This window comes from Centroberyx gerrardi, chromosome 11 (assembly GCF_048128805.1).
Source record: "Centroberyx gerrardi isolate f3 chromosome 11, fCenGer3.hap1.cur.20231027, whole genome shotgun sequence".
Lineage (NCBI taxonomy): Eukaryota > Metazoa > Chordata > Actinopteri > Beryciformes > Berycidae > Centroberyx > Centroberyx gerrardi.
In genome coordinates, this window is record NC_136007.1 from 17,627,184 (window position 1) to 17,655,067 (window position 27,884).

At 38.9% G+C, this 27,884-nt stretch overlaps 1 protein-coding gene across 1 annotated transcript in view; it reads right to left on the reverse strand.

Annotated features, from left to right (window-relative positions):
• gabra3 (gamma-aminobutyric acid type A receptor subunit alpha3) overlaps window positions 1-27,884 on the reverse strand; it is a 78,730-nt gene that overhangs the window by 15,291 nt on the left and 35,555 nt on the right. Inside the window, exons 4-7 of the mRNA XM_071915215.2 lie at window positions 25,019-25,064; window positions 24,492-24,613; window positions 20,007-20,074; window positions 3,349-3,569 (exon numbers count right to left, since the gene is read on the reverse strand). Coding sequence (XP_071771316.1) covers window positions 3,349-3,569; window positions 20,007-20,074; window positions 24,492-24,613; window positions 25,019-25,064 — 457 coding nt within the window. The remainder of the gene's footprint in view (window positions 1-3,348; window positions 3,570-20,006; window positions 20,075-24,491; window positions 24,614-25,018; window positions 25,065-27,884) is intronic.

The following is a 27,884-nucleotide window of genomic DNA, read 5'->3' on the forward strand; positions in this document are numbered from 1 at the left end:
TACAGTACATGCAACAACCTAAAACCAGTTAAGAACAGAATTATCTGTGCATGTAAATGTGATAACTGTTTGTTAGAAATCCTCATTTCGAAAGCAAAATGTAGCTTGAGCACAAAATGTAATATGTAAACCTATATACTGCATGAAAACTATGATAAACGAAGCAAGCTAATGTGTAGAATCTGACATTTCGTCACTGTCTCATACGGGACCAGAGGGTGACATTTCTAGCCCAGGAGATCCCTGTTGCAGAATGACCCACATGTGAATCTTGATGCAGCCACACTCTATTAATAAAGCTACAATGGATTGTAACAAATTAAGTTATTGTTTCTAATTTGCACCGTGTGTTGCACTTGTAACAACACTGTGTCCTTGTCTTACTGCCCTCTTGTCTCTGGCACGGCCTCATCACTGATAATTGGCTCAGTAACTACACAAATTAACTGAATACAACATAAATCAAATGAGAGCAATGCATCACACATATCCTACTTAAACGTAAATTCATCTCATTACTAAGTTGTACTGACATTCTGGCAGAAACAAAACAAAGGCATGAAATTACACAGATCAGAAATAGAATTACTTTGATCACAGACCACAGTAAAGGAAGCTGAAGGTGCACACATGGTGCAACGATGACAGAACCTCACATGAAGTATAAAGGGACAGTGCAAGGCATACTATAGATGAGAGATTATACAGTACATCCATTATGTATACTCTATTCCCTATACAGTATATTGAATATAACGTATATTCAACATCCAACAATATTCATTAAATGGTTCACTACTGGTCCATTGGACCTTGAGATTGTTCAAAACACTTTCATAACCCTAAACCATTTGTTGCAACAAATGGATACACAGTTATATTTGTTTTTGGTGGCTGATCATCCATGAACTCCAATACAGGTATTTCACTGCAAGTTGTGTAAGTATTACAAAAATGTTCAACCAAAGAGAAATATCACTGCCTTTGAAGGGGATACTTTAAATTTTACGTAAATTTGTTATAAAATATTCTCTTCCACAGGGAAACAACAACGTGTTTCATGCTTTATTTCAACCACACATAGCTTGGCTTAAATTTAGGTTATATGAAATGAATGTGAGTGAGAAATTCTCTCACGCAGAACAGCACTGGACCATTATTGGCAGACAATACCAGCTCCTTCAATTCAAATGAAGCACGCCTGCAGAATGGAGGCTTTCCAGAGTATTTGTCAATATAAATGCTGCAAACAAGCTGATTAGATGGATTTAAGCAGTTGCTTAGAGAGGCGTGCCAATCAAGGCCAAGTACTATTGTGATGCATTAACATGACCCGATATGAACTTGCTATAAGGATTGCATATAGATGGATTTTCAAAAGTCTAATAAATATACGTTTGCTCAAACAATTCAAATGTTTTCCGTGTCTTCTTTAGACAGTGTTAATCCAATACCTGCATCAAAATCTAAATTCGAACAATCAGGCCCATTTCATTGAAGAGTTAAGGCTCCATTATGAAGGTAAGATGGATACAAAATGATTGCCATTGCTGATTAAAAAAGTTCAGGTTCAGGCATTTTATAATATGTATTAACAATATCATTTTTCATGATATTTCTTACATTTTCCAGTTGAAATAGCTGGCTTATATAATTAAACTGATTCATCATGAATAAACTACAGCATCTGAATAAAGCCCAGTACAATAGAAACACATATAATGGTGAGTACAGAAATTCATGTTTTTTTGGTAGCTCCTAACAGAGAACAGAAATGTGGCTTCAAACTGGGTAGACTTGCAATACTCCATTGGAGATCAAATGTTATTTCTAGCCTTGGCAGAAATGCCACCACATCAAATGAACTCATGAGGGACCTCACATATTTAAGAATTAAATTCTTTCACCGTTTCATGTAAAGCACACGCAATTAAATTCACATGAGCAACCTTAAAAATCAGCACTGACCTTCTGGATGAGCATCATAAGCATCATGTTTACAAGTCACAAGGCTGACGCAAGGTGGAGGGAAGGTTGCTTTGACTGAAACATTAAATGGGTTGAAACCAGTACATTTTTGCATTATGTTTTACTTTACTGTTACTTTACTGTTACTTTGGGGGTTTCAAACCTATAGAGCTCAATCCCTATTGTTTTTGTTAGGATTCTTCTTCTTCTTCTTTCCCTGCCCTAAAACGATCTGTGCATCAGAGACTGTAAGTCGTAGAGCAACCAAATTCGATGGATAGGTTTCAAATCCCCCCCACTACAACAAAGATTACACTGATCGACCAGATTGGGGATTACGTTTTGGCTGATAACTCCTGAACCATAAGGTCTAGAATCAATTTTTCCACCCCTCAGATTCCTTCGCTCAAGACAAATCCAATCCATCCACATACGCTTTTTCATTTCTGCCACAATAGTGTTTTTTTGCCATTATGAGTTGTATGCAAATCCTATTTTCGCTATTTCTCCCGCAAAATTGATTCAATCTCAACAAAATTTTTCACACAGCATATATGGACTTCCTAGATTATGGCTGTTACCCAGAGTTTTGAAAATCCAAACCATTTGGCTGTGGAGCACAAGTTTAGTTGATGGCAAAGATGTGCAAACAGGAAGTGAGGAATAGCTCCTAAACGCCTGATGCAAGAGAAACCCAACTTGAGTCCAAAGTGTGACAGACCGGGTTTGGTCATGCTGAATAGCGCCACCATCAGGACTAACTGGCAAATTTTCATGTCAGGCAACATTTCACCTGCAGTTGCAGGACTGTCACAGAAATGTTCCATCGTTGAGATGTAAACTTTTCCATAATGATGAATGAAGTTTATATTCTCACTGTCAAATCATCTGCCCCATAGCCTTGGACCCCGCTAATGGTTGCTTACAGATATATTTTGTTCTGTTTTTGTTTTAGTCCTCTAGATGAAGATGTGTATCTCTTGGTAGTACCTGATGCTATATACAATGTATTTACGGTACTGAATACGCATAGTGACAATCCTTTGATCAAGTGAGTGTTATTCACTGAGTCTAGTTACCTGTCTGTTTGTGTGGCTGGGCCAGATTGGATCCCAGTCACTTCTCTGACAGTCGGACACATTGCTCCAGGTAGCTGCTGCATTGACTCTCTACAACTCCATTCCCCAATTCATTTATCAAGGGACATCTGTGTACAGGTCACCTTATTGGTCTATCTGATTCTCAACCCCAGGTGACACCTACTGTGGATTTTCTCTCCTGACGACTAGCAGAATATGTAGCAGAGGGTGAAATGGTATCATGACAACCAGCAAATGAAGAGTCAGTGTGGATTGTTGGGTAAGTGCAACAGTGGTTCACCTCATCGTGTAGAGAAGGGTGCCGTTGTCAACTAGTCGCAACAGCTTGTTAGGAGTTGTCATGTTGTGGGCCACAGATTTCTTTCCGTTGTGGAAAAAGGTATCAGGAGTCCAGATCTTACTGGCCAGGAGGTTGTTGAGGGGAAGGACCTGCATGGGCCCGTCAAACTTCAGCCGCTCGTCCCTCCAGCTCTGACGGAAGAACACATCAATGGTGTACTCCTAAGGGAAAGAAAGAAAGGGAGAATGATCAGTTGCTATTTACAGAGTTGGGGAACAACAAATCACACTGGACGGAGCACTGATTACAAAGAGGTAATCATTATTATATGTACTGTAAAAACTTTTGCATGTTATAATCTACTGTTATAAACAGATTATAACATGCTTTTTTGGAAGCATGTTTGGAGGGAAAAAAGGCATTTAGATTGTGAGATTGTAGACATTAACTTTGCAGTTGCTGAAAAAAATAGTTGAAAATGGCTGCAGATGATGACAACACAATTCAAATTGTGGATATTTGGGATTTTCCAATAGATTTTGCATGTGATGTAGTCACAAATGAACTGAATGTAATTCAATTATGTTACTGAGTTTGAGAAGTGCGAGTTTGCCTGTGGATTATATTACTAGTTACAATTTTAAGAATGCAATCATGAATTAGCTTTAAAAAATTACCCTCCCAAACCTGCAAATACTAATCTCATATAAAGCCTGTCCTATCCAACATTACCTATATGGTTAACCTTAGATCAGTATTACACATGCAATTTGGTTTATGAAACTCCATCTACAGTACATCTGTTTTCAGGAAGTAGCCAGTCAAAATCGTGAACTTATTTCACATCATTCATTCAATAGAACTTGGTGTCCTAGCAACAGAATTCCCTCATCAGCTGCTTACTGCGGCTGTGGCAGACTGCAGTCTTCTTGAGAGTGAAGAAAGCTGTCTGTATCTCACGCACCAACACACATTACTGGAAATCAATAAAAAAAACATCCCAGATGTGTTTCTTCCTAATTCGCTCTGTGCTTTTGCTAGTACAGTATATGAGCTCGCTTACTATACTGTTCACTAGTAAGTTAGCAAAGACATAAAACCTGATGAAGCCATTCTGCAGAGGCATCAACAACAAGAAGTATCTCTGTCTAGCAAAGCAAGCCATCATATTCATCAGGACAGGTGTGTAGCCATATTAACATGGACATCTGTAAACTGAACTAGCAGAAACAATTACACTTCATCTTTTTTTACACAAACCCTCTAAATAAAGCCCACAGAGTTTCACAGACAGTTAAAAGCAGAAAAAGCAGAAACAGAGGGAGAAGTAGTGAGTTTGACAAAGGTACGGTTGGTTCAACTGATTTCACTTCCTTCTTTTCCATACCACATTATTTCCCTCTTTTAACTGCACTTTCTCTTCAGTTCTCTCTGAGCTATTTCCTGATGTCTATTAGCTTTTTAAGAATGTTTTAAAAAAGAATTTAGTTCATCCCTTTTAAGTCATTTATCTGCTGTATGTTAATTATATCAGCTCGAGGTGGTAATGAAGTAGATGCCCAGTGCAAACACCACAGCACAAGGAAGATCGATGAACACACACACATGGGGGATTAGGAGCTAGCACACACACCACATGGTGATTTAATGTTATGCCTGCTCTTGGACCAAGAGTTAGCTGCTGCACTCCAAGAAAGTTTGCTACATCTTGGCACAGAAAGACCTTGGGCCCTTTTAGCTTCTGGTGCCAAGGTTACACTCATGCTATGGACCATTTTTCTTTCTGCCTTTTCTTTATTAGGTCCAACAACACTTCTCTCATCCCAACCAATGCCAACATCCATTGATGAATACATAGAGCACTCCTGTTTGGCTTAGCTGGGCCAAGGCATCATTTGTTTGTTTTTTTGGACAGGGATATTGTGTCAAGATGGGGGATTAATTTGAAGACTGAAAGAAAGGAATGAGGAAAAGCAGAGTCAATCACCACACAGGGCCAAATGGCACACCCAATTCAAATGCCAGCTGGTATTCCTCCAGGGATGGAGTGATTGATTTCTCCTCGACAGAGGAGACGGAGCGGAGCATCTACCCAAATGAAACAGGAGGGTTGGGGTTGGCCTGTCTTCTTAACGTGAGTGAGGATCACAAATGGGTGGTACTGTAGCACTTCATTCAGATGCCAGTTTATAGCACATTTATGACACCTGAATGACAGCTTTATAAATACTTGCTGCATTCTTGAATATAGACTCAATAATTGTACAAAACCATTGTAAAAAACATATAACATCATATTTAACCTTTTTTTCACAGATGTGGATACAAATGGGTAGTTTATAACAATCAGCATTGCACTCACCTGGGAGATTTTTATTTTGGAAATTCTGCTCAGTAAATGAAATCACTGCTACACTGATTTTCACAAATGACAAATATTTTGAAACCCTAAAGTTGACACAAGGATGGAAACTGTATTAATGAATTATGCCATGTAGCTGTCATGAAATCCTTGTGCAGTCATGACAATGTGTTACAACTATTCATTATTACTCATCAGATGTGTAACCTCCAGCTGTAGAAACGCTGGACTAGATTTGCCTTACAGCTGACTTGACATTCAAGTGTAGCCTAGTCTGATGCATTTGTCTGACAGAAACCTACAAATTTAAAAAAACAATTTGATAGTGTTTTGACAGTGTTTTCATTTAAAACTGCAATTTCCTGCTCTCTCTGCAGACATATGCTTTGGCATAAGCTGATAAACAGTAAATCCAACATATTCCAGTGAAAAAGCTTCACTGTGTCCAGTTCAGCACTATTTCAGCTACTGTATCACTGAGGTTTAAGCACTTTTTAAGTCATAGGTGAATTGTAATGGAATCACCTCGGTTGTTGGATATAGACAATAAAAACAGAGATGTATAAATGACATTCTTCAGTGTGTAACAGTGATGCATTGATTGATTTCTATGAACCTGGTCTCTTCTGCCACTTGATCTGAATTTAGCAAAATATATCTAGTTTCATTTGAATTTGATGTTTCACAGAGATGTGGGAATCACTTATTTTCTTATGTTTCACAATTAAATGTTTCAAGTGAAGTTTATTTACAGAGCACTTTTAACAAATAGGATTGTCACATAGTAGACTGTGCTGAATGAATCGGTCTTGAGTCTAGACTAAAATGAGGCAGTGTCTGGGTCCCTGATAATGGCAGGAAGGTTGTGTCTAGTATCTGATATAATATTAATGCAGCCTTTTAACTTGAATTAATGAGTTCATTAAATTATGAACATTTAGTTATTACGTCACATTTTAATAATGTCATCAATTTTTAGTTTTAATTTTGTTTTACTCAACAGATCTGGACATTTTAGTCTACTTCTTGTCATATCTATTTCAGTCCTACTTCTCTCTTGTAGTTCTACAGCCAACATGTCCTGCCTTTTTCATCACATTTGAGTGAATTACCCATTAAATCTAACTAAATTGATGTCATTTTGAAAACCCTCTATTCATTTTCCATTTTCAAATGAACAAACTACAGCAGTGAATTCAACCCATTGAAAAAGAAAAAAAACAATTTTGAAAACATGAAATGAGGGAGAGTTGATTGACAGCTATGGCTGTCCTGGTGATCTCACACTATGCACTTTGCCATGTTTGCTGTCAAATATTTCTGTTTTGGTTGTATTAAATCAAATTATTTTACACATAATCATTATGCAATTAGTCTGAGTCGACCATTTTACCATTTTATCATCATGGATGAATCAATAGTCAAATTAACAGTGAGACACAATAACTTGTCTAACAGCGGTCCACAGCCTAAGATCATTTAGCATCGTTCTTGATAGGTCAGTTTTGCAACTTTCATCAGTAGTCTGCAGTTGTCTCTTCTGCTTGTTGTTTTATAAATTGACAGTAGAAAATACTGGAGGCCTATGGGTTTATTACTTTCCATAACTTGAGGAAGAGGAAGAGTTTATCGAGTGTTACCAAGATCAGTCATCATTATCTCTCAGCAGTTTGGCAAACAAAGAAATATTTCTATTCTATAACACTTTCAAACAGGTAAACAGCTTTATAGATGGATGATAAATCCATTCCTGCATCACTGTCTATACAATGGCTGTGGTTATTGTTTGCTTGCTAATTAGCAGTAGTTAAGTGGGAGTGACTGGACAATGTATTAGCCCATTAAATTTAAATTATGTTCAAAATTAGCCTAATTATAAACACTTGCCAATCAAGCAGGCAAAGAACAGGACACATTACTGATGTTGTACAACCCGCAATTCATGGCTGTTGGTGTCACTTAAATAGGCTTGGTGAAATGCATTTTTCAATACACTTCACATAATAAAACAGCATAGAATTGCATGATCTGAAGAATATGCATGAGAAATCAGGTTACCGGTACCAAGCTGGTTACACAAAAGCTTTCCAATTTAAAAACAAAATGCCATGCATAGACACAACATTATCCCCTTGTATAATATGAGCAGTGCTGTCATCTTCCAGGCTAATTTAAAACAAATTAAGACCTTCTTCTGTATTTCTAATATGGTGTCCTATCACCTCACTACTGGCTTTGTGATTTATGAGATTGAAAACATTACTTTCTCATTTGTAACATTTGTAATGTTCGGAAACACTGGAATAAAATACACCAGCATTTTGACTTAAGGTTGGCTATCAAAGTTCCAAAAACTGTTTTTCTTCCCAGCGTGTATCTTTAAATTGCACTTTCAGACAGCAGTCTGAAAGTCAGAGATACCTGAAGAAGGTCACTTGACCGAAACGTTGTGTCTTGAAATGAAACCCTTGTAAGTGAAGACAGTGTGCAGGAGTCTGCAGATTTTGACTTAATCTTTCTCCTCCGACGCACCCGGCACATACATACGGCTGTGCAAAGATAAGTGTCTTTTTAGAAATTAGACAGCAGTCGTAACAAACTACTGGCTGTAGGACAGAGGATAGTAGTCTATGGGAGCATAGATGGGGATTTAAGTCAAGTTATGACTTAGACTCAAGTCTGACAGAAGTCGTAATTTTGATTAGAGACTTGCTTGATACATTAATTGAGAAATGACTTGAAACTGAGAACATGTTACTAACATTTCATTTTCATATGTGACTGATAAGATTTTCAGCTTATACAGTCCATATAGTGAAAAATATCTCATTTGTTAAGCTCTCTGCAGAGGGACAAATATCACTTATTGACCATGCTCTCAGTATTGTGCATCTCTACTCTAAAATGTACCAGCAAACAACGAATGCCATCTCCGAGGGCACAGTGAAGGCAGGGATGGAGAGGACACACCTGGGCAAGTTGCTCAGTCCAGGAAACTGAAATCAGTGAGCAGTCAACCACAGTAACTCACTGTGTGATGTTGATGTTTTACTTGGCTCCAGCTTGAGGGACACATATTCTTTATCTCTAGTTTAGCCGACTGTCTGGCTTGGTGGATTTCATTTAGCGCCTCTGGCAAGCTACTGTATCATGTGAGAGAGCTTGTTTCCACAGTTTTAAGTGCAGAAATCTAACAGACTATGTGTATGTGTTGAGTGGTGCTGTAGAATAGATGACGCTACAGTAGGAGTGATGTTCTAATTTGCTAGTGTCAGGGGTGGAAAGAGTGCTAGAATGTCTTACTGAAGTAGAAGTATTGTTACTTTGCTGATATTTTACTTAAGTAAAAGTACCGGTGTAAAAATCTACTTAAGTAAAAGTCAAAAGTATCTCATTTAGAATGCACTTGGAGTAAAAGTCACTTTTTAGAAAAGAGAATTCAAAGAGTTCACAGAGTTCAAACCACACTCTTTTAGTTGGAAAAACTAGAAATTACAAAATAAAGTGCACAAACAAAGTAAAGCCAGATTTCTCTTCTCAGTGTGAATGGCTCCACAATTTGGATGTCCATGGATGTGATTTAAAATGTAGCAAAGTATAATACTTGCGCAAAAATGTGCTCAAGTAAAAGTAAAATGACTGACGTTAAAAAATATTACAGTAATGTGAGTAAAAATAATTAGTTATTTCCGCCCTTGGCTAGTGTGGTATTTTATACTGAAACAAGACGAAGTCACAGCAGTAGCCTTTTTCAACCCCCAACATTCTCACTACCTGCAGCAACCTGCAGCTATATTAAAGAAAAAAAAAACAGACCTGGTTACTAAAAGCTAGGTCAGGACCCACAAGGCCCACAGGAGTTTCCACAATGATACAGACCGCTTGCTGGAGGCCGCATATCCATTAGTCTGGCTCCTCTGAACTCCTTCACTCTCTGAGCGCTGTAATGATTAGTCAGAGATTTGATTAATGCCTTAATTACTTGTCTTTCTGGCTCTCCCTTTGTCAATTATTCTCTCTCGCTCCATTCCTCGTGTGCATCTCACCTTTCCCTGCTGGGAGTGTAACCTGTGTGAGACTTGCGATGAGCTGTGAATCTCATACCCATCCCAATTATTTTCAGTGTTCAACAGCTTCAGCAGCTCTGAGGCATAAACACGAAATAGCAGTAGATGGTTCCAGACTTCAGACGCTACCATTCTGTTACGTGAAAATCATCCTCGATTCAGATGGCAGCAAACAAACAAGGATGTGGAGCACTGAACATGTTGTGATGAAGGATAAATAACCTTGACTTGACTTACAGATTGATTTATGTTTTTAAAAACATTGTGTTTTTGGTCTTAACCACATTATTTGATTTAATCACTGTGATTTAGCATTGCTTCCAGAGAGGAAGAAACAAGATATTTCAAGTGGTCCAGTATCACGCCTTGAAGAAGGAATTGATCAAAGTATGGTTGGTCAAAGTATGGAAAAAAAACTATTTCTAGTTCCTGATCATACAAAATGATACAGAAGGATCAGAGCAAATCACATTATACTCTCATATTGCTCCCATCCATCAAAGTTACGCAAACAGAGAAATAAAAAACACAAACAGGTTCTAGTGGATTTTGTTTAGTTGACTCTTAGACACAAGGACAATTTAGGAAAATGTAATTTTCAAAGCCTTACAGTACAAATACTGCATTTTAATAGAGATTATACTGTTAATTGTAGAAGGGAATTACAGTATGTGGACTATACACATAGATCATATAGTACTGTATACTCATAAAGAGTGAAGTAGTTCACATTATCACAGTTTAAAACAAAATGACAGATGAAATAATCATTTGAAATGACTAAGCAGAATTGAATTGAGAGTCTGAATTTATGAGGGAAACATAGAGGGAGGGAGACTTGTGTTACACCACAACTACACCACATGGATTTAAAGCTGCACTAGACAAGACTTTAATGTAGAAATACACCAGTCTTATTAGCCTAAATCACAAAGTGAGGCTGCAACATAGGAGAGCATCCTATCCGCCCTAATTGAGACAACATTGAACGCCCTGTTTGCCCAAATTAATTTCTTCTCTGTGCTCAGGAACTAACAAATCGAAACTTGAGAGCGAAAAGTTGCTCCTAAACAGTTCAATTCAATCAGTTACCAGTGGCTGCCATTTGCCTGGTGCAGCTTTGAGATTGGCTTGATGAAGTGTAAATAAGGTAACAAAATACAGACTCTTAAGATGCAAAAAGACTCTGCCTGTCCTGCTTTTAAAAATCCTTCCCTCCCAGCACATGAATCATGTTGTGACAATGGGGGACATGATGACCTGCAAGCCCTATTTTAAGAGTATAGATTTTTCTCAAGAGTGCATCAAATGAGTTTTCCTGAAAGGTACTGGAGACTGGAAGGCAATGGTTTTAATTTAAAATGCACCTCTTCCTGATCCCACTTAATTCTCCGGAAAAAGGACTTAATTGGGCTTGTATCCCCTTGAACAAGGGCAAAATGATTGATGCAGAAGGACCTTAGAGGATCTTTAACTATTCAGGTATTCTAGTGTTTGGTATCACAGCGTTATAAAATTATATTCAATTTGGTAGATAGAATTTGGACCATGTCCAGGTTTTGTTGCTGTTGTTGCTGTTTTTTTAATAGATAATAATGAATGAATAAGAGAATAGTTTTGTTGAATAAGCAGAAATATGATACTTGAGGCACGGCCGATACATGGGGGAATGGAGCAGAACAGCATTCAAATCATCAGAACAGCAAAAAGTTCAGTATGCCAACTAGCTCATAAATCAACATTTTCATTAAAGCTCCTACCAGTAGAATTTGAAACTTGATGACTTTGGCGTCCCCTTTAGGCCGTCAGTGGTCGAGTTTTATATCACTGTCGCAAAGACGACTTGGCACTTGCTCGCTCACCCTGTGTTCGTATCGCAATGTGTTTGTAACTGCAGGGGCTAATTCATGTGTGACAAAAATATTAAAGATATTTTATTTATTGAACTAGGAAAGTAGTTTTGCCTTACAGATGTGGAGTTTGGGCAGCTAACTAAACATTTTGGCTAACAGGCTACTATGATAGTGAAAGACAGCTAATAGTTGTAGAGTGGATCTATTCTTATTGACAATACATTGGTGAATGATGTAGTTATCCTGATTATTCCAGGACTGTAATAACTTCAACTACAGCAACAGTTGATGCTCACCTAGCTAGGCGCCGTGGGACTGGACAGCATCTGTACTTGTCTGTGTATTTGTTTCTGTACGAACAAGTAGCACAATTCAAAGTGAGTCCTCTTTCTGTTTTGGTTGAGACTGCCATAAGTCAGTCCTACACATTTCGTGCAAATTCGAGTAAGTACATAGAGAGTAAAACATAGAAAAAAAACATTTTCACCACAATGGTTCTCATTTTTCTACAGCTATTTATTTTAAAATAAAAGTGTAAAAGGAAGGTAAATAAAACAACAGACAAGTAGAGACCTGATATATTTGTTATGTCTTGCACTAGCACTCTTTCGCAGCTGAGTTTTCTGAATTTTAAAGCAATTTTTCTGTCCATTAGAGGGCGACAGAAACCGCAACACTTTTGTAACTAACACACAGCAAAGCCACTTCACTACAGAGGCCTATGAAGGACAAATGGAAGGATAAAGGTTAATAGCTAAGCTAAACAGACCTGCTGAGAAGTGTCACCGGTTACCAGTGTCGCTTTAGCGTTACATGTCCCAAAATGACAAGTGAAGAGGTAGGTGGCAAGTTTACTAGTTTAACAAGTTTACTCGTTCGCTTCATCGATTCCTCCATTATGATAATTTTTTTCAGGAATGGGAGGGGGTAAGGGTCGCTTTTAAACAGTGAGGGAGGAGACAAGCTAGTTTAAAAAAAAAAAGAAAATCTACTGAATGGACCGGGAGGACCTTCGTTCCGAAGCAGAATTTGACAAGTTTTAGAAAAGAGGTGAAAACAGCAACACAGCATACACTGGTGTGCTGAAACATCAGATATTCCAGAAATTTTTAGGACAAGCGATTGTGAAACGAGAGCAAAACATGGTGGGATCAAGGCTGCCTACCAGACCAGCGCTGACATCTTTGTCAAGCAAGCTTCAACACAGTACCTGTGACAGGCTAAATAGCTCCCCATATCATCAGACCAGACCTGTCAAGGCCTGCCAGAAAACAGGTAAATGTGCCACGACACTGCAGACATGAGAATGTGATGGCACTCCATAAACCTTGAGGGAGTGAGAGAGAGAGAGAGAGAGAGAGAGAGAAAAAAGGAGAAACAGAGAGGAAAAAACAGCAAGGAAAAGAGAGAAGGGGAGGCTAGAGGTGGAGCAGCACAACCACCTACTTTCCATATATCAACGTCAAGAACATAACCCACATTCTCAGGATTGATGTGACAGTGTGGAAATCTGCCATGTTCAGATACTGTAACTGCTCCATACAGACTATACAGAATATTGTGCCCCGTTATTCCAATATTTAGGTTTCGCTCGGATCACGCAGTTAACTTCCCTCCTGTTGCGATGGAGGGACACTAAAGGCAGATGTGGCATATTGGGGTCCAATGTGAAGGCTGAGCGACTGGCCCTCAGGGTGGGGGAGGAGCAGACAGTTCTGGGACACTTGATGTTACAGAGATGGGTAATTGGACCTCTGTTTGTGCACGACATAAACCGTGAGATGCCTTGGGTATACATTGTCCTCTATCTCGGAAAATCTCAGTTACAACAGTTTCTCCAAGCGTTTAATGGTCCAAATTCATAATCCATTTCAAGAAATTAACTACTTAAATAAATACTTCTGATACTTAAAGAGTTATTGAGTTAATGGTAACCTGCAGTTCATGCAGTGAATGTGCTCAAAATAATACAGTAAATGACACTCTTTTTTAATAAGTAATAGCCTAAGGGCCTTTGCAGAATGTGCAGTGGCTCTCTCCAGCTTTGGTGATTTCTTTTCAATGCCGAGCCCAGTAGTGTGTGGGTTTAGTAAGCTGCATCTCCTCCACCCCTCCCCCACAAACAAGATGCTGATCCAGAAACAGTATTACATTGAGGGCACTCCAACAGCTTCGAATGGGAAAATCTGTAACGCTGGATGGTGGCACCGACAGCATAAGGCATGCCGTCAGCAAAACTGGCCAATTGACGCACCTTTGTGTGCATAGTATCATAAAGAAAATCTGCTAATCATACTTTCAGGTTCACAGTGCCGATACAGCTTTGATGGACGCAAGACTTTCATCGGCCTGAATAATTTTAGATTCTTATTAATGGAGTGAAGTCAGCGAATTAAGTATGGTAGTGTATGGTATGTAAGAATTTTTTGTCTTACATATGTAAATGCTTTTTAAGAAGCGTATGGGACTGCCGTAAGCCAGTCTTGAATGTCGTAACCTCACTGTTTTGCGAGGCACTGGATGGCGCATGCATAGAAACGTCACTCAGTGGAAAATAGACATTTTTCTGTGACAACACTGTCCTTTGGAACACAATTTAACATTCTGTGCTGTATACAATTTGTCAGTGTTCCTAAATATTAAATGCAAATGATGATATATACATATGACAGAACTTTAAACACAGATGGCTCCCCATTCAAAGAGATAGGGATTTTGTCTTGTTAGTCACAAACTTACTGCCTGGCAGGCGTTACAAAGACGCCTGAAAGAACTGACTTCTCTTAAAGAGACTTTGGCTGATTTTAAAAACAAACCCATCCTACACACCTTAAATTCTGTCCCATTCAATATGAAAACAGGTCTTGAATAAATCCCTTCATGTCTGTTTCCAGCTTTAAGGTAAGTAAAAGCGTACCAAAAGTTGGTATGAATCAATCAATTTTGACTTAGTATGTTCTTAAATATGATAGAGGCATATTTTTCAACATAAAGGCTCAGCTTCACATCCATTCCCATATTCACATGCAGAAACATTAACTATTATGTCAGTGTGAGATAAACCCACAGATATTCGCCCAATCTGGAGTTCTTGGCCTCAGTTCCCTGGCAGACAGTAGAAAAACTATGCATCAAAAGCAATGGTAGCATTTTATAGAATAGTATTTTATTTTATGTTGATTTATGATCTATCTACCAGGTATATATGGCTCATAAAAGAGATAAAAGAGGCTTATTAAAATAATCTATGGTGAAACAACTAGCTTTGACAGAACGACGCAGAATGACGCAGTAAAAACACAATAACAGTAACAAGCAGACGAAATTGAAGTGCTTTTTTTTTTTAAGCCCTTAGCAGTAAAAAACTCACTTCTCTCACTTTATTTATCTGTATAGTTAGCCCAAATTAATCTGTTGTCTCAGATCCAGAACTCTCCCTTGACAACCACATCAAGGCAATATCCCAAAAAGCTGATTTTCACCTCTGAAATACCTCCAGGATTAGGCATTTCCTCTCCTTTAACTGACCTAGAAAAACTGGTCCATGCCTTTGTTTCCTCCAGTACTGACTGCTGCAATGCACTACTCCTGGGCCGTCCCACTCCACACTCAAAAAAACAATCCAACTGATTCAGGACTCAGTAGCCTGGATACTCGCGAACCAGAAAACATGATCACACCACCCTGATCTACTGTAGGTTTCCCTTCGTCGGCTCTCAGTAGCAGAACGAAGTGGCTACAAAGTCTAAAATTTAATTTAAAAAGCATGAAAAGGCCTCACTTCACAGTGCTTCACCGATTTACCTGCACCTGCTCCGCTCTCCACTCCGCAGCAGAGAGGCAGGACTCCTTGTTATTCTCCATATTCAGAAGAAAAACCGAGCCACCCTCCCTCCCACCCACTCACCCTCAGAGGGTGCCCTCCCTTTGGAAACAGCTACCCATGTCAGAGATTCAGACACTGTCTCATTATTTAAGTCCAGACTCAACACCTATTTAATTAGTACAGCCTACAGTGTGCCTTTGCTCCCTCTGTAGAACAGCCATTCCTTCCCTCCTCTGCTTAAAGGGCCCCGGAGCTCCTTTTGCTAATCTGGTACAGACTGTTCATTTCTGTGGACTGTCCTAGTGATGCCTGGGAGCTTCCTATGTGTCTGCACATACATATAATCATACAAACACCCACACATAAGCTCTAGCTTTGCATCTTAAAAATGTGATGCGATTTCTCTCTCTTGCTTTTGTTTGTGTTGGTTGTGTCCTTAGTTGCTCTGTAAAGCACTTTCTGCTGGAGGTTTTTTTTTTTCTTCTGAGTGCTTTCTTGATGCTTTTGACTTGAACTGACTTAACTTGACAGTTATTTTTTTTTTACCCTGACTCTTTCCTTTTGATTGAGTTTAATGTGGTACATATTCATTGGTACAATGTAACAATAACTATGAAAACTCAGTACCCTGTTCTGAAGCACAGTCTGTAATCTTTATTGACTTGTACCCAAGTAAATCATTGAAGCGTAAAGGAAAATGAGCAAGAGGCCTCTATAAATCGCATTTTGAATGCAAAGCTGACAAATTAATTCTTCTGCTTATGCAATGTCTAACTTTCAAAAGAAAAGAAAAACAAGCCGGACCGCGAATGCAGCCATTTGACCCAAGACTTTCTGTGCATAAATGGTACTGGACCCTCTTTTCATGTACGTTCCAGAAGATGCTTCCTCCCTGCTGAAAGTCAATGAGACGTAGGGCAACATTTTCAGGCTCTTGGGCAATGCACTGTGCCCTGAAACAGATGCTGTGACAGAAAATGTGGCATGGAAAATGGACTGGAGTGCTCTGAAGCTACACATATGGTAGACTCAAAGCAATTAATTTCAATAGGATTAATTGCTTGTCCTTACCTACAGTGACAGCAGTGTGTCTGGTGGAATCCAATGGTAAAACAGGGGGAATATGCCAGTATCTACACTGCACTCATGTTAATTCTCTATCTGAGAAACTCACATGTGTTTGACACATCTCCAATGAGAGATCCATTTAGATCCATTTCTATAAACTGACCAAACAGCCGTGGCAATATTGGGGCGGCACATGTGCGTTTCAACAATGGGGAGTCAGTCAGTCAGTCAGTCAAGGACAAGTACTATTATAGGCCGGCCCCGCTCCGCAGTCTGGCAAAGAAACTCTTAGCAAAACGTAGCATGATTTGGGCTTATTAACTCTGGAAAATTTCCACTAACAATTCTCTGCTAACGCTTTGTTTCCCTGCTAACACCTGAGATTCAGATTTATTCCAGGAACATAATTCTCTCACGTTTTAATGCAATGGAAACTAGGAATACTTGACTACTCCAGCAAACTGCACACCGTAGTAATGACATGGGAATGGTGTAGTTTTCTGCTTCCAAAAAAGCTATGAGCTGATAAATTAACACCATGCTAGCAAGCCTTAATGCCACTAGCATTGCCTGTGGTTGCCAATTGATGAATGTGGTCTGACTGTGTCTGTTACCATAGCTAGCAGCCTAGCTAGATATTTCATTGTCCCCAGAACAATGTACCGAACAGAGTATGGAGTGAGTTATTTCTCCTGTTAGATGTAGAGTGGCATGGTTAATCATGTGATGTAGAAAGTACAGAAAATCTTAATATAGTAAACTGATAACGCAATAGCCAGAAAATAAGATTTAGAAGTGAAAACAATTTCGATTTTATGTGATTTTCCAAATTTGCAGCATATAATACATGGCATAAAAAATACAAATCTGTAAAAATGTACTTCAGAAGTAATTTACAAGATGATACTGACTTGGCTGTTCCATAGACTGCAGGCCCTGATGGCAAAAGCCCAGTCATCTCTTACTTTAGTCTAGACTGCAGAGAAGCTTGAAAGGCAGCGCCTGAGGATTTTATGCTGTGCCTCTGTACTTACAGAGTGAAAAGGTGTGCAGTGTAGCCCGGGGCCAGACCTGGCCCTGCCTCAGTAGTGATCAGTGAAATCCTGAATTCAATTCTAAAACTAACTGCTAACCAGTGCAGGAATTTTAAAACTAGGATGATGTTGTTTCCACATCTGGAAACAGAACCGTGGCAGCTGTTATGTTCAGGACGAGCTGAAGGTGTGAAAGCGACGTGTGAGGCAGGAGTGTAGAGAGTGGCAGCAGTTTAAACAAGAATGAATAAAAGCATGGATGACCTTCTCCATATCAGTTAGATTTTGGAAGTATTTGTCTGTTGAATGAAGCAGAAGGACTGCAGGACCCTCTTGACCTGCTTGTCAAAACTGAGTGGTTTGAATCATATTTGTTGAGTTGGGAAGGACAAGAGGAGCTATTTCAGATTCGCTTTTGAGCCATTATGTTTATGGGCAATCTGACCAAATAGGAGCTAATGTTTAAAATCTGCTTGGTTTGATTATAATGAAAACTTTTCTCCACAATACTAGAACACCATAGGAGGCTATTTCAAACATGTACTGTTAAAGTATGGAAGCGTATCGCATGCATAATTCAAATGGAAATGTAATATGTAAAATGGCCATGTAATCCTACATTTGAATTTAAATTTGCCACTTGCATGTGCAGTTTTTGGCTCAAAATTCAAATTCAAATTCAATAATGTCATTTGCATTTGACATTTCCTATACTAGTATTGACATTTCATTTAAACAGAGATTTGCACGCTTTATTTTTAGCTTTATTCAAATGATGATGCAAACTGAAAAATTAAAATGTATTTCCCGAACTGCATAGATATGTATATATAATTCATGTGATTGTGCAATAATGATGTCAAAATTATAATTGATATGTCATTTACCTTATATGGTTTTGCACTCTCTAATAGGGCATTTTACATTTCATTATCAAAGACAATATTATGCTGTAAAGGTGGCAAATGTAAATGGTTATCCAAATGTAAAAAGCGAAACAGCGCCTCCTGTCTTTGCCATTTAATACACTCGCCACTGTGCTGATTCCCTGGCAAAATGCAATTGCAAATGCATTTTGAGAGGACTGCATTAACATTGTCACAGGTGTCCACCTGTCAGTCATCCCATTAAGGCGGGTCTTGCGTTGCGCAATCAGAAGTAGTTCACAACGTGGGAAAGGTGAGAAGGCGGGGAGTTTGTGAAGCTGGCCACAATATCATTTCCGGTTCTGTCGCTGAAGTGCATTTTCTTTTCAAAAGTTCCAGCGTAATGAGAATTGCATTTCCCAATCTTATTGTATTGCTAAACAATATTGTCAATGTAAAGTTACCCAAAATACTGTATTATAACTGTCATTGTGGAAATTTGACTAATGCAAGAAACTATCCCCCAACAAAATCAAACTGTTTTAGATATCTACTCTCCGTCCGGGAGAAAATTATATATTGTGCTTATTTATTTTTTTACGTGTGCAGGCTGAGTTACCATAGCGATGTACCCCTCTTAAATGTGACATGATCAACAGTATCAAATGCTGCATTAAGGTCTAACAGGACAAAGATTGCACAATATCCTGCATCTCCTGTTAAAAGGATGTCAGTAACTTTGAGAAGGGCTGTGCTCTGATATAAGAACAACTTTTTCTAAAATTGTTGATAAAGAAGAGATAGGTCTGTAGTTGTTAAGACTAGATCTAGACTAGCTTTGTTCAGGAGGGCTTGAACTTTTGCATGCTTGAAAGTAGAGGGCAATGCGCCAGTGGCCAGAGAACTATTTACAATAAATAAATTACTAGAACAGTGTCAAAAACATCTTTAAGGAACTTTGTGGGAACAACATCAAGCGGACAGGTCGAGCACCTCATGCCGAAGGCAGTTTCCTTTGAATAGAAAAGGAATATTGTTTTAAAATGGCTGCAGTATGTCAAACTGTAGCCAGGGACAGTGTGAAAAAGAGAGGAGAAAGGCAACCAGCCACCAAGGCAACAGTTTGCCTTGGTTTGCTATGATATAATACTATTCCACTGACAATGAATGTGATATTTTGATGGCATGGAGAAGCTGTGCTTGAGCTCTAACATCCAAAGAAGCTCCATCAGTGGGGAAAACATTGTTCAATTAGAGGCAGTAATGGCTGTTTACTAATGCAAACTGAACCATCCTAGGAAAACAAGAGCTAAAATTCAGTCCAAATTTTATACTGAGAAGGAATTTAATCTATTGCACAAGCCAAAGAGAACAGTAACAGTTTTAAGACCTACATGCACATTGACAAATAATCTCAATGCAAAGTATTTTTTGTCAAACTACAACAATAACCTCATGAATACAATTACAAGTTAAACAGAATGTAGACCGATAGCCTGCTTAGATCAGATGAAACAAATTGCAGCAGATTCTTCAACAAACTGAAGAAGAGGAAGAAGAGGAAGAGGAGGATGATACTCACCATGTCTGTGTCTGACACCGGCCCAAAACTGGTCACATAGATGTTCGTCCTCACTTCTGTCACACTCTCTGACAGTGAAAGGAGAGAAGAGAGCTGGTGGTTGGAGTCAGAAAAACATTACAGTGCAGTCTTTATACATAAAGCCATACTGCAGCTCTGTCTTTGTTTACCTGGAAGTCAGCCAGTTTGCATTTCAGAAAGCCAAAATTCAATATGCACAAAAAAAAACCTTCAATGTTTAATACCTAACTACAAAACAACATAAACAAGGGTTAAGTTCTCTCAGGAGATTGCAGTATTTTACCTGGTGAGGTTTACTTACAGGGAAAGCTTTTGTTTTATTATTACCACAAGGTAAACAAGAACTATGGCGAATAATAAGAATACAAGAAACATATTTGGGTTATATGATGGGGCGATTTTTGCTGAGTTTCTGTCTGTGGCTAACCGCTGGCCGGCCCACAGCTCTACTGGGCACTATGACTGGAGAACTTACAGGGTGAGAAACAATAAGTGTCATTCTCACACAAGCTGTCCTCCTTTTAACATTCACATCTCATTTGATAATTTAAGGGGAAATCTAAATCTGTTGGGAACCCTGTAAAATATTATGTTATATATCAATAATTACGAGATATATGATCACCACAATCTTAATCAGTGTATTCAGACCAGAGATCTATGGATGAAATCATTTTGGGCCACTTCTACAACTGATTTATAAGTACAAGCTCACATATTTTCAAAACACATTGCCTCTTGCCCGGTCCAAAGGGATTTGTGGTCGAATATGTGACATGTTTCTAGTATTACTATTTTGAAAGTAGATTGTCAGGTTGAAATAATACCACACTGTTACAAGTTTGTGACACTATATCCAGGATTCAATTATTTTGAGTCGCCAATATGACAGGTGTCCCTTAAATGGAGCCTTAAGCACAGCTAGATAGCACTGGTTCCAGCCTGGCACAATAAGATTTTCAAGTCACGGACCAATATTGTCCTGAAAGCTAATTCATAGTAGATATATATAAGACCTCATGTTTTTGGGCCAGGCAAACTACAACACTTAGGTCAATAGCGATGCCTGGTCTCCCAGGAAATAGACCTGGTCCTGACCCAGTGCAGATTTCATGCTGTTCTGGACAGCTGAACACATGGATTCTTATTTGTGCATCAACATTTGTCAAAATCATGTCATGCTCCCTCAATTGCAAGTTTGTGATGAAATATCAATGGATAAATAATTTTGGGCCACCAATATTAGAGATGTCCTATAAAGGGAGACTCAAGCACTGCTAGATAGCATTGGTTCCAGCTGTCCCAACTATCCTGGCCTGATAAAGTTTTCAATCTCAAATCAGGGGCCAAAGATGGTGCTGTGAGCAAATTCACAGAGGCTTTTCAATGGTTGAATGTTTTTGGGCCAGGAAAACTACAACTGTTTTGGGTCAAGCCAGTTTTTCAGCTCCACAACAGCATGAAATCTGCTTTGAGCCAGGCCCAGGTCTATTTCCTTGGAGAGAAGACATCCCTTTTGACCCAAAATAATTTTAGTTAGCCTGGCCCAAAAACATTTAACAGTCCCCAAGGGACTGGCTCAGGGATAAAATGCAGGATGTCAGCATTAAGCATGCAGGGTCTGTATGCTTTCTTTATTCAACTTAGGGTAACACTTTAGTTGCCATTATACGGGACCATAGGCACATTATAATCACATTAGAAAATGACATAATGTAATATGAATGTGGCATGACTGTGTTATGAGGTTGTTCTGCTCTATATATTGCTAGGGCCTGTATATTTCTTTAAATTATAATTTATTACATGTATCATTAGACATCAGCATGCATTATGAGCTCCAGAATAACTATTATTCTGTCATAATGCTTTGTAACTCATTTAGGATGATGTCGATTTGATCATTTGTCAAATTGATCATTATAAAGTAAGTGAGTCATGACACATTAAAAAAAGAACGTTAATTAATCATGAGCTGTACAGAAATTAACACCAAATACTTTACAAATGATTTTAACATAGTGTAGCATTAAGTAGGGCATAACAAGAAAGTGGTGACATATCAAAATGTAGCCTCTTTAGTGTGGGCTGAATCAGCTCCTTTGGGGGAAATGTGTGAAGCAGGCTTTTGGGCCATTGGTGAGACAGAGTAGCTGCTCCCAGCGGTGCAGAGACTAGGAGCGATGAGCGTTTTCTCGGAAAGCGAACAGATCTTCAGCTCTGAATCTGTCCCAGATCTAGGAGACCACCCACAGGTAAAGTCTCCAATCTTCTGGCAAAGGGCCCCCTTGAGAAAGGGGATCCTCTTCCACATTAATCATTCCTGGGACGCAAATGGCCCTCACAAATACGTGATGATCACAACACCAAGTCAGCAGTTTGCATGGCAGGCATAGGAGGGGAAGAAACTGAGTTGCCCCTTTTCTGTTTATGTGCACAACGGAGCACCAGAGCATGAGAGCCAGCTAATAGATGCTGCTGAAAATGGAATTAAATGATGATTTCCAGTTGCTACCAAGTCTGTTTGTCTGAGATGGGTTTCTCAGTGGGTCTCTGGCTGGGGGGGCGGGGGGCATTGTAGAGGTCTTATGTGGGGTGGCCAAATGGATGAAGATCGGTTGTCTTGTCCTTGACCTAGGGGACAGCGCAATGCTTTCTTCAGGGAAGGGCCCTAGGCTTGAACTGAGCATGTTGAGCAGAATAAGGAGAGACCCAACATTGGTGAGCACAGCTGTAGCCTGGACTAAATTTTTAGTGAGGTCCAAAAATCCTAACCCTTATGGGGTCGGGGTTACGGGTTGTCACCTAGAAAAGTGTGGATCTTTAAAACCTATTTTTTTTTGTAGTTTTACAATATATTTGCACAATTTAGGTCCATCTGAAACAGCAAAAATTACTTGGAGTTCTACTATTCCTGACAAATACTTAAAATTAGATGTGGGGATTTGCCAGGAAGGCCACCTCCTCAAGAGCTACTGGGTATAGAGCGTTTTGTGCATTGTTTGAATTGTAGAAAGACACAATAGTCCCTCAGCTTGCCATGGAAAGAAAATGTCATTCAGCAGTTCACCTACAAAATATCTGCAGTGTGAGAGACAGACTGGACAGCCTCTAGGGCCTGGTGTCAAAGCCCACTTGGCTTCACTGCACCAATATAGGCATGTACGTGAAGTCACTGCACCATGAAGGACCTCAGCATCAGTGCCCTTGCCCTTGGAGATGTAAGCGTCTTGTGCCTGGTGCCGCTTCCTGGTCACCGCCCTGGAGTCCAGGTCAGCCGGCCTGGTGGGTCTGCAGCCTGGTAGCCACGCTCATGGCTGCAGCAGAGGCACTAGAGCAGACATGACCACTCCAGCTGGGTGGCTGAGACATGGCAAGGCCTGCTTGGGTGTGTGGGCTTGCTGGTCAGCAGTTCATTGTCCTTAGGGGCCAAATATTTGGATAGCATGGCATCAATTAGAGGGATTTCCACTGACATATGTGCATATTTGCCATTTGGGCATGATTGAGCAGAGACTTCAACCCCAGGGTCTGGGAGGGCACATTTCCCGAACTGCACAAAGTGACCTGAGTGCTAATAATACGCACTAGCTAGCAGCTTACCGGTTGGAGAAGCCTGACTCCATGACTCATGACTCTAACTGACTAGCTAAAGGCTAAGCTATGTGCCAAGCTATACAATAAAAACTACAATTGGAAAATAGTTATCTAAGGGCCTAGCAACACTAATGCAATTATTACCAGTAGTGACAGAATACAGTAGCCCTGTTCTCAACTCTGCCAGTCTGCCTGGGGAAGCAGCTAGTGGTTGTGTGAACAAGCCAGATGTGCTGCCTTTGCCACAACAGTTAATTCAACTAAATCAGCTGGAAAAACAACTAGTGACCAATTTACTCAGGTCTAGCCCTGCTGTTGTATAATGATGCATGACTGATTTGAAGCAAGATAAATACACTGTATAGGTCCTAGCAGTATATATTTTTTTCCTCTCTCTCTCTCTGTATATACAGTATATATATGTATATATATATATATATATATATATATATATATATATAATATATATATATAATATATATAATATATAATATATATATATATATATATATATATATATATATATATATATATGCATATATATATACACATACACAGTAGTTTACAGCAGCATTATAAAAAAGTTATGCCAAATTCAAAATTGATTACATCTGACAATTGCCATTTTCTCACATGACTACAATGCCCTTATAATGTGTAAAGAGAATATATACATGATTCCTTTTACTGTAATGCGTATATTTCACTTTAGCCCAATGATCTATGGCCATCCTCAGTGTTTCCAAGTCACTTGAGCTCAAGCAGTGTCACACAGTGAGCAGTCGGGGCCTGTGCAGATCCCACTGAACCCTGGTCCAGTGTGTGGAGGTGTGTGGAGGTTTGTGGGACATCTAACATGCAGCTTACCTCCCAGCCCGGGGCGTAGCCTGTTGTCATATCCGTCCAGCAGCCTGTCTAGGATTCTGGTGAAAATGGTGATGTTGTCTTTACTGTCGTCAGGCAACGGCTCTCTGTGCCCGACTACCGCCCTGCCGGTGGAAATGGAGAGAGGAAGGGGGAGTCAAAAATAACCCCAAAAAACATTTGAAGAGCCTAAAAAGTTAAACTTTTTGTTCCAAACAAAGCACTGACACTGATGTGGTTATTGAAAAAGTCTGCATTAATATGACCTCAATTTGCACATTAGAGGTTTTTATACCCATTCTACACATTCTATTTGCTTTGCAACTGTTTTACTAGAGGCCCGAAACCTTTTTCATAATGTTCAAGAATATCAAGTTACATCCTTTTGTAATTTATACAATGGTACTACTGTATGGTATGGACACAGTGCCCATTAAAACACACATTTTCATAACTTGCTGGATCTTAAACTAACTTTATTCACAAATCAAAAATGTTCAAAGTTTATTAATATTGCCACTGGTCTCAACTTGACAGCAAATGGAACATATGAGATATACAGAAGATACTGTAGCACTATTGAAGTATGAATAAATTATGTGAGAGGATGAATCTTTTTAATTTGTGACCATGGCCGAGGCTGTATTTCATCTAGAAATAGGCTAAGGCCTATATTTATCCGAATATAATTTAATACTATAAATTTGATCCACTTGATCGTTTTTTTCATTTATTTCTCACTATCAGATCCTCAAGTCAGTGATCTACCTTTGGCTGCCACTCATTTGTACAGCCTTAGGCTACTATCAATATTTGGATTATACTGTTTTGTAAAAAATCAATTAAATTCATTTTCATGAATCAGTTTTATTCATGCCTACAGCAAGCCATTTTAGTTTAGGGCCTATTCTTATTCAGAAAAGACATGATTGTGTTTTTCTTAAAAATACTGCTTGGTTGCCTTATTCCATCTTCTCTTCAGAGGATATTCTGCCCATCTAAAAATACACTTAAACTGCAAATCTGAGTTAAAGAAGCAAATTTGAATTAAGGATATCTTGGGGCATGTCTGTATTGTGGGGAAAACACAACCCACATGCACAGTTTCCCAGGGATACAAAACAACTAGTCTGAGGTCTCAATATCAACATTTTTGGCGTTAAATTACCACTTTGTGGACTTAACTAAAAATTCACATTTGGTTACATATTCAACAATCCCATTTTCACAATCCACGTTTAACTGTTATAATAAGTTAACAGTCTAACAGCAATATTTGACCAGTATTAATGTATATTAGCATAGGATGTACCAAAGAACATCTTACTGTTAACTGAGTAAATTTACCAGATCAATACTCTTCATCATTACAACGACTCAAATTCATTTGGAAACTGAATGACGGAGCCTGTTTTGCCCTCAGGGGGCCTGGAGGTTAATGGAGTTGCACAAATTGTGTATATTACATTTATGCCCTTGCTTGAATAGGTAAGGACTTCTAGTTATCAATATTAAACATAACTGAGTAAGTTAACATGTAAAATAAAAAAATGGGTTGTGAGCTCTAAGAGGTTAATTTATTGTGAAATGCCCTTGAGCAAGGCAATGAATTCCTAATTTCTGCACTGTGGGCGACCCTCGGCTCTCACCTCTTTGAACAAATACATGAATGTGTATTGGCTACGCATGTGTATATCTAGGAGAGAAATGACAACATAGAATTTCCAGTGATCTTGTGTTAAATAACGAAATCTTAATCTTCATCTGAGTAAAATTTTTGGAAGATTTTACATCTTTATAACAACACAGGATTAAATCCTAGTTCTCTGGTTTCTGGGTTTGAGATCGAGTTGTTCACAAGAATTGAAAATTGATCAGACTTTCCTAGACCATATGATTAACAAATAAATCCTGAGAAATCACTGCACTTGAGATGTGTCCCTCAGAAGTGAACAATGTATACAAGTTACATCTAACAAACAAGATTAACAACACAACAAATACAAATCGGTAAAGAAAATACCATTTCTTGTATGTTTTGCAACTGCTTGAATGGCTACATCACTATACTATGAATTCACTGTTGGGTGACTTTATAGCCAAACAGATCATTCAAAGAGGCTAGCCAATAGATCAGGGGTCTTACTAGAAAGGATGCATACCCATAACTTGGTTATCATAATTTTATTCCTTTTCACTGACAGTATTTGCAAAATGTGACTGCATAAGGATTGAAGGATTCTGCCTATGAATTTTTACTCTGCATAACATCTTATAACAAATGGGATCCTGCGTATGAAAAAGTGACAACTATTAAAAAATGATTAATAGTCTAGAATTAAAACAATTATGGTACTATTGAAGGAATAGTAAGTAATTTAAGCCTTTCGTTACAACATTTTAACAGACTGGATCATCAAAATAGAGAATACTGAATCATGAATTTAAGGTAATTATTCTTTTCAAAAATGTATATATGTATATACGGTAGCATTTTGTTACAGAATTCATCATATGCTGTCAGCCACTGGTTATTAATTTACTGGGCCCACAGTTCCCCACAGACCAAGATGATGGTGAGATGAAAAGGCCCCTATACTGTAGACACAACGCTGATGAGTTAATTAGGACTATCTTTAATTAAACCAAGATCCCCTGAGCAGCTGACCTATAATATCCATCAACAATCACTCCAAGTATTGACACACCATCTCAGAAACGGACGTGTACCGGTCGGCAAGGATGGAGCTTGAGGGTTTTCAGGTGCGAGTAATTCTTTGTTCTAAACACTACATCTGTCATTACTCGGCCACCTAAAATGGCCTTCTGTAACTTAAGTCTATCCTACAATAATAATTCAACATTAGAGTCCATCTAAGCAACAACCCCATGCATTAAAACATTACCTCCTGAGTAAAGGTCACTACTTAAAATGTATTTGAATGTAATTTTTAGCAGTTTGAGAGAGAATTTAATAATGACATTCCTGCACACTCCCAGTTGGAAGCCCATCATAATTCTGAGGTATTTTTGCAGATGGCTCTAGCCCTGTCAGTTTGCCAAAGCGGCCATTATCTCTGAATGGATGTACTCTGTGGGCGATAAATAAATATCAATTAAGCATCGCTGCTCCCTCATGTCCCAAGGCTCGCTTCCTCCTCCTGTAATGGTCCGCAGTGATGTACAGTACTATTAACTGAGACAAAAAGATGTATGAGGCGCAAAATAGAAAGACAAGATCTAGTGTTATTTCAGGTAAGGAGGAAGTACATGCACTGTTGAGAGAGACAGGAAGAGAGAGAGTGTGCGCGTGTGTGTGTGTGTGTGTGTGTGAGAATGGGAGAAGGGTTTGGGGGGTGGCAGCCTCTTTAATCATTAGGCCATCCTGCTGCCCCA